The sequence below is a fragment of the Ranitomeya variabilis genome, chromosome 4 (assembly GCF_051348905.1).
Source record: "Ranitomeya variabilis isolate aRanVar5 chromosome 4, aRanVar5.hap1, whole genome shotgun sequence".
Classification (NCBI taxonomy): Eukaryota; Metazoa; Chordata; class Amphibia; order Anura; family Dendrobatidae; genus Ranitomeya; species Ranitomeya variabilis.
The window spans coordinates 391231797-391243860 of NC_135235.1; the positions used below are offsets into that span (position 1 = coordinate 391231797).

Sequence of the window (12064 nt, forward strand, 5' to 3'; positions counted from 1 at the left end):
CTTTATACACTTAGCAATGGGACTGAAGGAAATAGAAAATCCAAATGCATTCCTCAGTCTGAGCCCCAGAAAGGTTAAAAGGGCCGCTCCCATCTCCACCCTACAGTGTTTTTCAAAGTACCACTGAAGGATGGATGGAAATGGTCTATATGAGCCCCAATAAACTCATATGTAAGAAATCCTTTAACGGCTCTAGCTCGATCTCCAGCCCTGGCGATTGATGGATGAATGATCTGCAGGAAGATCGATTTTGTGTAAGAGAAAAGAAAAACATAATTGAGGGAATAAAGGGTGCTGTTCTGAAAGACTTCTGGAAATTGAGTTACCGGCAGGTCTAATTGCCTTTTTCCATTACGTTTCTCAGGACAGCACCACTGGAATAACAAAGAAAAGACCCCAGGGTGAGTACAGAAGCTAAAGGACCAAAGTCCCAGGCAAGAACCAGACTACATATAGAAAAGATCTGAAAGATCAGAAGAAATATAAACAACTAAAGAAATCTGCAAAGATAAATCACCATAACGAGTGTGTGATATTCAGTATATCTATAATGGCAAAATTCAGTATGAATGTGGTAAATAAAATATGTAGCAAAAAACGAAGAGTGAAACACACCCATTGTGCCCCAATACCAATAATGAACCGCAGTGAGTAATTGCAGTTATTATGATCGATCCTTATAACCATCGCAGCCACAGAGCAGACATAAAAAAACCTTATTGCCCAGCAAAAGTATGCGGATAGCCACTGGCACAACACAATGAGGACTGTACAGACCAATAATCGTCTTGCATGTGCTTAATAATACAGGACTGTTCCTTCATCGGTACTCAAGGGCTCAGTTTAAACCTTGGTTACAGACCAGCTTACCACAGCACAATAATGTAATGCTGCCTCAGTGCAGTATCGTGCCACCTTCACCAGGGGGTGCTGGCGAGGGAAGAAAGGTTGCACTCACAGCGCAACACCACAATGCGGCAGCGCAGGCGCCACTAGGTGGCAAGAGAGTGGTCAGACAAGCCGGGTCAGGAACGGACAGGAAACAGTACCAGAAGAAACAGCTATATACGTGGTCAGATACAAGCCAAAGAAGTCAGAGCCAGTCAGGAGCAGTGATGCCAGAGACATGAGGCAGTAAAACAGGTCAGAGGACAAGCTGGGTCAGATACCAAGGTCACAGCACCGGGAACACATACCAAGACGAGAGGGGAAGCAGGAATGGGAAGGCAAGGGAACTGAGTAAACGGGCAGAGGACAATTCAGGGTGTAACGGGGTCAGTCACTCAAGGGGCAAGAACTATAGCGGACGTTGCCTGCAGGCAGCCGTGGACTGAAATAGCTAAACAGATCCCAAAATGAGGCAAAGAAGATTAACCCCCGCATGACCAGACCAGGGAGAGAATAGCAAGAAACAAACCCTGGCCTGGATCATGACAAAGAAGACCTGCAGGGCAGAGACCCTGGATTGGTGGAACATCAAACCAATAATTGTTAGTATATGGATAATAAGCAGAGCATTGAGATGCCTATACATTTTTCATCCAGGAGTTTGTCTATTCTGAATTCTTATATGTCTAGGCCTCAAGTAAGGGCTGGAGATTATTGAAGTAAGGAAATACGCAGGCTGGCAGGTAACATCTCCTGCCATTACCAACACTGGGCTCCTCATCAGAACCCCTGCTAGGGAAGCGTGGATCATCACTCTTGTGGTGCCTATGTTAACAACTCGGTCGTGCCATAAACATGTAAACACATTATATATACATTCAGGAAGAAAATTATAAACGGATATGTTATATCAGCAGCTGGACCCGAACACAGGACCTTGGTGAAAATGAGTGGGGGTAAAAGTCCTTTGAGACAAGACTATTTAACCCCTTAATGACCTCAGCTTTTTTGGGTTTTGCGTTTTCGTTTTTCGCTCCCCTCCTTTCCTGAGCCATACGTTTTTTATTTTTCGATCAATATAACCATGTGAGGGCTTGTTTTTTTGCAGGACAAGTTGTACTTTTGAACGACATCATTGGTTTTAGCTAGTGATAAGCGATTGTACTCGTTGCTCGTGTTTTTCCGAGCACGCTCGGGTGACCTCCAAGTATTTGTTAGGGTTCAGAGATTTAGTTGTAATCACGGCAGCTGAATGATTTACAGCTACTAGCCAGGCTGAGTACATGTGGGGGTTGCCTGGTTGCTAGGGAATCCCCACATGTAATCAAGCTGGCTACTAGCTGTAAATCATGCTGCTGAGGCGATGAAAACAATCTCCGAGCAGTCATAAATACTCGGAGACCACCCGAGTGTGCTGGGGAAAACCCGAGCAACGAGTACACTCGCTCATCACTAGTTTTAGCATGTCGTGTACTAGAAAACGGGAAAAAAATTCCAAGTGCGGTGAAACTGCAAAAAAAAAAGTGCAATCCCACACTTCTCGTTTGTTTGGCCTTTTTGCTAGGTTCACTAAATGCTATTATGATTCTCGAGGTCATTACGAGTTCATAGACACCAAACATGTCTAGGTTATATTTTATCGAAGTGGTTAAAAAAAATTTCCAAACTTTGCTTTAAAAAAAAAAAAAAAATTTGCACAATTTTCCGTTAGCGGTAACATCTCCATTTTTCGTGATCTGTGGTCGAGTGAGGGCTTATTTTTTGCGTGCCGAACTGACGTTTTTAATGATACCATTGTTTTGATCGCCTGTTATTGCACAAAACTTTTGTGGTAAAAATTAAATTTCGTTCTTTACTGCTCAATGGTAAAAATTCTGTGACACACCCATGGTGTCAATATGATCACTGCAGCCCTAGATGAATTCTTTGAGAGATGTACTTTGTGAAATGGGGTCACTTATGGGGGGGTTATGCTGTTTTGGCACCTCAGGTGCTCTTCCAGCACTTGCAAACCATTACAGCAAAAATCTGAACTCCAATATGTCGTTCCTTCCCTTCTGAGCTTTGCGCTGTGCCTCAAAAGTAGTTTTCGACTACATATGGGGGTATTGCCTTATTTTGGGGACCATTTTCTCTTGATACCTTTGCAAAAAAGGAAAAAATCTAGAGCTAAAGCAACATTTTTGAGGGGAAAGAGTATTTTTTCATTTTCGTGGCTCAATGTTAGTTATAAAATTCTGTGAAGCACCTGAAGGTTCAAAATGTTTACCAATGTATGTCTAGATAAAATCTTTGAGGGGCGTAGTTTCCAAAATGGTGGGTTTCCACTGTTTAGGCACACTGGGGCTCTGGAAACTCGACATGGTATCTGCTACCGATTCCAGGCAATTTTGCTCACGAAAAGTCAAATTGTGCTCCTTCCATCAAGCCCTGATGTGCACCGAAACAGTAGTTTTACCCCATATATAGGGTATCGATGTACTAAGGAGAAATTGAACAACACATTGTATGGTCCATTTTCTCCTGTAAAATGTAATAATAATAATAATAATAATAATGTGAGGCTAAACCAACATTTTTGTGGGAAAAAGTAAAAATTTTATTTTTTCCCTCCACATTCCTTTAATACCTGTAAAACACCTGAACGGTTACTAAACTTCTTGAATGTCGCCTGGCCGGGGAGGTGAAAACAGGCTCGGGTTGACTGGGGTAAAAGACGCGTCCTAATACTTTTGTCCATTTAGTGTATGATTTGACAGAAGGGCCACACAACAGCTATAAAGTGGCTGTGTGTTTTGGTAGAAAAGAAGAGAACTAGCAAACTGAGATGCACATTAAAAAATACACTTTATTGGATCAGACCCCAACCTTATAAATCAATTATAATATTGCCATTGAATTCTATATACCTTTTTGTATAAGGTAATTTATTTGGCAGTAATTTTGGATTGTATTTCCATCCATAACATTTTTTTTATTCAAAGTAAGGCGACAGAGAGAGCATTATAACTTGATTTTTGGTGAACAACCTAACTAACCTCGATACTAAAATTACACCCTTCATATACTAAACCTTTGTTATAGTTCTATCCACATTTCATGCTACAGCTTCCATGGTGAAGTATTGGCAGCAACTTTAAACCCATGAGTGTCAAACACAATATATAGTATAAGAAATCATGAGATGTTCCCTTGCAGATTGTGAGCCTTCGCGGGCAGGGTCCTCTCTCCTCCTGTACCAGTTGTGACTTGTATTGTTCAAGATTATTGTACCTGTTTTTATTATGTATACCCCTCCTCACATGTAAAGCGCCATGGAATAAATCGCGCTATAACAATAAATAATAATAATAATGTTTAGGTTATAAATCATGAGTGGTTAGCATAATGCAGGATACTAAATTATTGGGCTCGGTTTTAGTTCTATCTTCTCAGTGGTGGTTGGAGGATCAGGGTCTCCAGCTCTCATTGAAGAGATCCAACACGTCATATTTACAGGCAATACCCTTTGGAGGAAAAAAAGGGATATTCCCCATCTCCAAGATCCTATCACAATATGTAGTAGCTGTAATAATAATATTAGCAAATACCTCCAATTAGAAATGTAATATAGTTTTTCTGATTGCTATGTCTCTTTCCTCATGTGCAGGCATAAGTAGGACGTTAGGTATCCATGGATACGACCACTAACAATTAGATAACTCTCACTATATCAGTGGTTGTAACCATGGATACCTAAGGTCCTGCAATGCCTGCACATGAGTAAAGAGGTATAGCGAATCAGAAAAACTGTACTACATTTCTAACTGGAGGGATTTGCTAATATTGTTACACCTACTACATTTTGGGATAGAATCTTGGAGATGGAAATACTCCTTTAAATTGCATACATACATTTCTATTGCCTCCAAATAAATCTTGTTTATTCGTCATAATGGAGCTTTCTCTTCTAGTAGGTATAATCAGTGTTTTGGGTTATGTTCTTCTGTGCAGTGTCAATCTTCACACAGGGAACTATTCTTCCCCCTTCAAACTAGTTCTTGGTAGGGTCATATAAGATGGTGTGAAAAAGGATGAGGCCCCAGTGCAGATTATCGGTATAAAGCATCACCACTTGTCTCCACAAAAATGCTGGAAATGTAATTACCCCAAGTCAGGAAAATATTTCAGGTTACACAACCAGAACTGTCCTGCTACTACTCCCACCTGGTTTCTGTAGAATCAGGTCTCACATGCAGCTTCTCCCCCTTTTTGTGAATTTCTACTCCCCCCTCCCTTCAGGCAAATGGCCATTGGAATGTGAGTTTTTATGGGGTGCCAGCTAGCAGAGTTAAGTGTGTCCGCCCAAAAGAATCTCTTTGTTTCATGAAGCATAACACTTAAAGTCAAATTTAATAACACTCAGTAATCCTAGGAACATGAAAATTAGATTTCCAGGATCTCTGCAATTAGGGCTACGCATGGTAGCATTTGGGGGGCCATCGGAAACCTGGGAAATTAATTTTTGCCCTCCAGTAAATCACAGACATGACGTGTTTGGACGCTAAACAATGGTAAAGTCACAGGGGTAAAACTGATGCCAATGTCACTGGCCTATGAGCTTCCGGGCCAAAGATATGAAAAAAAAAGTTTTTGATGGCTTTCCAGGGTGGTTGTATCTTCTGGAAAGCAGCCCACATGTGAGGTCAGCCAAAGTGGGAGTCCCTAAGTTTATGGCCAAACCATGAAACAGGAACGTCCATTTTGGGAGGTATTCAGAGCCTGGAGACACAGCTAACACCATGCCGGGGTGCTGAATCATTTCTTTGGGAACTCTCCTCCCCTTTTTCGACATCATACATGTTGACTGAGATTTAGCAAGTTCCGTATTTTTATCCATTTTATTTTATAACTGTTTGTACATCTTTGTCTCTTGTAATATCTTAACTTTTGTAAACACTGCCAATTTTTATGGAGTAAACTTATAAATTGGTTAGCTTCGTACTTCTTGCTCTATGAACGAACCAACATGTACTCCGTGCAAATTCACGTTACCTGGGGTTGGTTTCTGACCCAATATAGGCTTGGTAAAGGACAAGGCTTATATCTAACGAGGAACTGGTAGCAGCATAGCGTTCTGGTGATATTAGGGCATCTTGGCAGTGACGGACCGGAAGTTTATATATGTACTCCTGGCCTGGGGATATATATACCGCCCTCACTGTAGAGTGCCTCGATAGCCAGTACATGTCAGGGCAGCCTCTCTGGCGACTACTTAGCCTAGGTGCAGTTCCCTGACTGTCCTGAGGGTAAGGGGGGCGCCAGAGAGTTGCAAGTTTCATGACAAACTAGAAAACGAAAGGTTATTTTCCTGACACCCCAGAAGACTGTTTAGTATTGACAATATCTGCTGTATCTGGGAAACGCAAGGACAATGTGCCTAAAGACCCATATAAACCATTGTCACCCAATCCCATCGATATCAATGGGTTTGGTCAATGACCTAATGTGTATGGGGGTGACGACCAAGTGATGGTCAGGAGAGATGTGGATTGCGCATACGATTTAGGACTGGTAATTGTATTTTTCTCTCAGAAATAGTCCGCTAGTTAACATGTCAGTAATGGGCTCTTATAGAGAACACAAGAGCGCTCAGCCAAGCTAGTGCTCCTGTGTATCGGAGTGTAGGTAAATAGGACTGTCAGCTGAAAGATTGAATGAAGCATCGCATGGCCGACAGCTATCTAATGTATATGGCTGGTGTGAGGCAGTGACTCGTGTCACAGGTAGGGGTCGCTGTGTGTTATCCCCAGGTTGTGCATGGAGATGTATAAAGTCCATAGGTGTGCATGGCAGCTATGGATTTCCGGTCTGGGGTTTTCCATGTGGCTGAAGGCCACAGGCTTGTCTGTTAAAAACCCTGCAGTAAAGGGTATGGGTGTGTCAGTCTGGTGTGCTGGTGTGCAGAGCAGAGGCCTGCAGAGCGCTGGCTGAGTGCATGGAGGCACAGGCCAGCAGCTATGGCAGCTGAATAGCCTGGCACCCGCAGCGTATACAGTGATGCAAGTCGTCCATGGTACTGGTCTCGGATGTGGACAGTCCTGTGCCCAAAGGAGTCGGATGTGGACAGTCCTGTGTCTGGAAGTGGATGTTCTGTGCCCGAAAAGAGGACTGGCATGGGTAATGATTGCAAATAGGTATATGGTGCCCGGCTGCTATTCGAAGGATATCCTGGGCTGTGTGAGTAGAGAGACTGTGATACAGTGATGCAGGACACCCACGGGAACTAGTCAGAGGAGGGCTGGTGTGTGTAAGGTCTGCAACATATGAAAATGTATTTGGAGACTGTAATATGGCGTGCGGTCTCTCCACGGATATTGAACAAGGAGAGGTCCTGCCTGTTTAGGGACTGCAATCTAAAAGCCATATGATATGTAGTGTTATGAACTGAACATTGATAATATACACTGAAGGCATATGCATTTGTGTGAATTGGACTTTAATGCTGTGAGGAAACACATTAAAGAGACTTTTGTGTTGGAACTTTGTGGGTCACTGCCTCTTCACTACGTATGATGGTACTGCAGCATTACATAGGCTAAAAATTATGAGAATGGGATCTGTACTTTGTGGTGTTTCTGATGTTCAGAGAGATGTACTTTCTGTGTAAAACTTTTCCCACAATCTGGACATAAAAATGGTCTCTCTCCTGTGTGAGTTCTGTGATGGTTAACAAGATTGTATTTAGTTGTAAAACATTTTCCACATTCTGAACATAAAAATGGTCTCACTCCTCTGTGAACTTTCTGATGCTGAACAAGATTCCATTTAGTTGTAAAACATTTCCCACATTCTGAACACAGCAATGTGTTCCCCTCGCTATGAATTCTTTCATGCTGGACCAGATCTGCCTTGAAGGTAAAACACATTTCACATTCCTGACAAGAGAATGGCTTTGCTCTTTTATGGTTTCTCTGATGCTTGAAAAGATTTGGTTTAGTTGAAAAAAATTTCCCACATTCTGAACAAGAAAATGGCTTCTCCCCTGTGTGAACTCTCTGATGTTCAACCATTCGCAATTTCTGGGTAAAACGTTTGCCACATTCCGCACATGAAAATAGATTCTCTCCTGAGTGAATTCTCTGATGCTCGAGTAGATAGGCTTTCTGCTTAAAACGCTTCCCACATTCTGAACACGAATATGGTCGCTCATCACTTGTGTGCGTAAAAAGTTTTGATTTACTTTCAACATTTATTTCACGTTTTCCAAATGGTCGACCCTCTCTATGACTAGGTATTTGTTTAACAGTCTGTGAATAAGCAACAGAAGGTTGTTCACAACTAGATGGCAGATCTCTGCTGTGAGGCACTGAGGGAAATTCTTCTCTGATGGAGGGTTCACCAGAATTATCTTGGGCATCTTTAAACTTTGCTTTGGAATTTGGAGATGTAAGGCCATCTGAACCTTTCCTGCAGTCATCTGCTGAAAAAAAAAAAAAAAAAGTAGTAGATATTTTTATGTTTCCGCTTTATTAAAACACAACATGAAATATATCACATTCTGCAAAACTTTGGGGGATTAGATCACAAAATTGCTATCTTCTGGGAAAGACGGGCACTTCAGGCCCTCCATGAACACAGTCCACATCAGATAAGTTTGATGCAACTGGCCGTAGTGATGAGCAAGCGCGCTCAGAAAAGGTGTTATTTAAGCGGGCTCGAGCGCTAATAGAGTATCTTCGTTATGCTCTAATACTATGTTTGAGTCACGTCTTGATGCTGTTCAATAGTCTAACAAACAGGCAATCCCTACATGTGTTGACGGCTGTTGAACAGCCGTGATACATGCAGCCACAGCGACTCAAACAGTTTTAGAGCACGCCGAACGTACTCTATTAGCACTCGAGCATGCTCGGAAAACACCTTATCCAAGCACACTCGCTTATCACCACTGGCAGTTTTGTTTGCTCCTAATGCAGTTAATTAAAAAGAAAAATACAAAAGAAAATCCTAGGGCTCCTGGCTGCAATCTATGCATATAAATGCTAACTCAAGAGAGCTGGGTCTGGTGCACAGCATTCCAAACAAACAATCAATTACCCCCAAAAAAACAAAAAAATCTTTCACTGAAAATCTTGCATTGCACTCCGACCAGTGTTATATAATGAGGCAGAGGAGTTCTGCAACTTTTTCTCATTCGGCATGAGGAAAAACAACAAACAAATTGGCACTGCGATTGGCAGTGCATCTTGGACAGCGCGCGCCCTTTCAAGTCAATTAGTATGTGGGAAAAAAAAACACTGGCCTTTGATGTCATCTGAGCGCAGTCCAATATATGCAGAGACAGGCCATGCAGAAGATAGAGATTAATCTCTCCTTCTCCTCACCGGTGATCCGATTCTTGTATGCGAGAGAATCAGATCACAGTAAAATGACATTCGGCTCACGCTCACAGCAGTATTTGAGCCGGGTGTCATTAGCATATCGCATCGAATGCTATACGCTAATGTGACCCCGGCCTAAATTGGATGCATAAGCCTGACAAGTAGTAGTGTAGGGAGAGCAATTAATAAATTAGGGTGCCAATAATTATTGAAACCCATTTTAACTTAGGATATCTATTTAATTATGAGCAGGGGAGGATGTCTAAATTACGTGAATTGTGATGGCAGCAGAGGATGGTTCAGTAGACAAGTGAGATTATTTCTGCTTTACTTGTTATGAGGCGAAAACACTAAACCCTGTCACTGCAGGTTGTTCTGATATGTGTGACCCAACAATTGCGTTATTAAAGGGTTAATGAGCTTCAGCAAGAGTGTCACTGTTGCAAATAGCTTGCTACAGAACAAAGGATGTGCTCACTAAGCAAACAGAGCAAGCACAGAATGACTAACTATTATCTGTCAGCGTGCTTTCACATTGCGTTTACACGTTCGGTGGCCCTGTTGGGGGAATACATCCAAACCCCCTACAAACCTGGATTGGGGCATATGCGCCGAAGGGGTCATAGGCTATAATGGTGCTGGCGGAAAGAATGCCCTCTCTGCGTCATTCTCAGAAGTGTAAGTCTACTGGCGGCGGACACCCAGACACAGTCTACTACTGCCGCCATCATTATAGTCTATAGTCCAAATCCAGTTTTGCATGGGGTTCAGAAGTATGCCCTGAAGGGGCCACCGTGCATGTTCTAAACGCAATGTGAAAGCACCCTTAGTAAGCATTTTAAGAAAAATGACAGAAAATACCCCAAAGTGACACCAATTTAAAAGCTACACCCCTCAAAGAACTCAAAACCACATTCAAGAACTTTATTAACCCCTTAGATCAGACATGGCCAAAGTGTGGCTCGCGGGCCACATCCGACCCTCTGGCTGTACCAGTCCGGCCCGTGGACCAAGACAGTCGAAGGGCTGAAACAGTGGCCCATGGACCGCACAGTGCCCTTCCTCGCCCACCGTCCATCCTCCTCTACTGCTGTCAATGCTATCCGCATCCTTGGCATGCAGACAGCGGTGCATGAATTGGTTGAGGAGTGACCGCCTGCCCCTTCTTCCACCAATCAGCGTGTGAGACAGCTGACGCGATGACGTAATTTTATCGTTTTAGCTGTGCACTGTGAAGAATCAGTGCACCGAAGAAAGTAGTCCAGAGGCAGAGCGCCGGGGAAATGGGAGCATTTTTTCATGTGTATGAGAAATTTGCATGTACAGAGGCTATGTAGGGGGCTCATGCTGTATATGTGGGAGGCTACGTGGGGGCTAATACAGTATATAGGGGGCTGTGTGTGGGCTCATACTGTATATAGGGGATGTCAGCATACTTAATTCTGCTTAATATTAATATAATTATTTTATATTCACAATTGTAATTAATAGTAACATTGAGCAGAATTAATTTCAGCCTATTGGTTCGGCCCTCTACAGCAGTCACGGTCTCTCATGTGGCCCCTTGGGAAAATTAAATGCCCACCCCTGCTTTAGATGCTTCACAAGAATTAAAATAAGTGTTGCTTTAGCCCCCAATTTTTCATTTTCACAAGGGTAACATGAGAAAATGGACCCCAAAGTGTGCTATGCAATTTCTCCTGCGTACTATGATATGCCATATGTGGTGGAAAACTACCGATTTAGGGCATGGCAGGGCTTGGAAAGGAAAGAGCATCAATTGACTTTTAGAGAGCAAAACTGTCTGGAATAGATAGCAAACGTCATATCACATTTAAAGAGCCCCTAATGGGTCTAAACAGTAGAAACTGTCCATAAGTGATCCCATATTGGAAACAACACCCCTCAATGAATTTATCTAGAGCTGTAGTAAGCACCTTGAATCCACAAGTGCTTCACAGAATTTTAGAACACTGAACCATAAAAATGAAAAAATATATTTTTAAAACAAAAAAATGTTGCTATAGCCTCCAAATTTCCATTTTCCCAAGGGTAACAGGAGAAATTGCTCAACAAATTTTTGGTCCATTTTCTTCTTAGTACACAGATGACCCATATTTGGTGAAAGCTACTGTTAGGGCACATGGCACGGCTCAAAAGGGAAGGAGCCCCATTTGAATTCTGGAGCGCAATTTTTTCTGGAATAGATTGTGGATGCCATGTTGTTTTAGTCCCAAATCTTTCATTTTCACAAGAGAAGTATGAGTAATTGGACCACACAATTTTTCATGCAATTTTTCCTGAGTAGAACAATGCCCCAAGTGTGGGGGAAAACTACTGTTTGGGCACACAGTAGGGCTCAGAAGCAAGAGAGGACTATTTGAATTCTGAAGCTCAATTTTGTCTGCAATAGATAATGGATGCCATGTCACATTTGAGGAGCCCTTGACATGCCAGAACAGAAGAAACCTCCACAAGTGACTCCAGTTTGGAAACTACACATCTTGTTGAATTCATCTAGGGGAGTAGAGAGCATTTTTAACCATCAGGCGATTCACAGAATTGTGTAACATTGGGTCAGTAAATGAAAAAGTATCACTAAAATGTTGCTTTGGCCCCAAGTATTTAATTTTCAAAAGGGCTAATAGGAGAAAAAAAAATAGGAGAAATGTCACAACAAATTATACAGTAGTAGATTTGTGGTCAAAAATACTTTTGAGGCACAGTGCATAGCTCAGAAGGGAAGGAAAGTCATATTGAAGTTCAGATTTTGCTAGAACGGTTTGAGGTTGCCATGTCACAATGGCAGTGCC

The 12064-nt window shown here is 42.3% G+C and overlaps 1 protein-coding gene across 1 annotated transcript in view; it reads right to left on the minus strand.

Moving 5' to 3' along the window:
- LOC143767890 (uncharacterized) overlaps window positions 1-12064 on the minus strand; it is a 94399-nt gene that overhangs the window by 39770 nt on the left and 42565 nt on the right. Inside the window, exon 7 of the mRNA XM_077256411.1 lies at window positions 7479-8350. Coding sequence (XP_077112526.1) covers window positions 7479-8350 — 872 coding nt within the window. The remainder of the gene's footprint in view (window positions 1-7478; window positions 8351-12064) is intronic.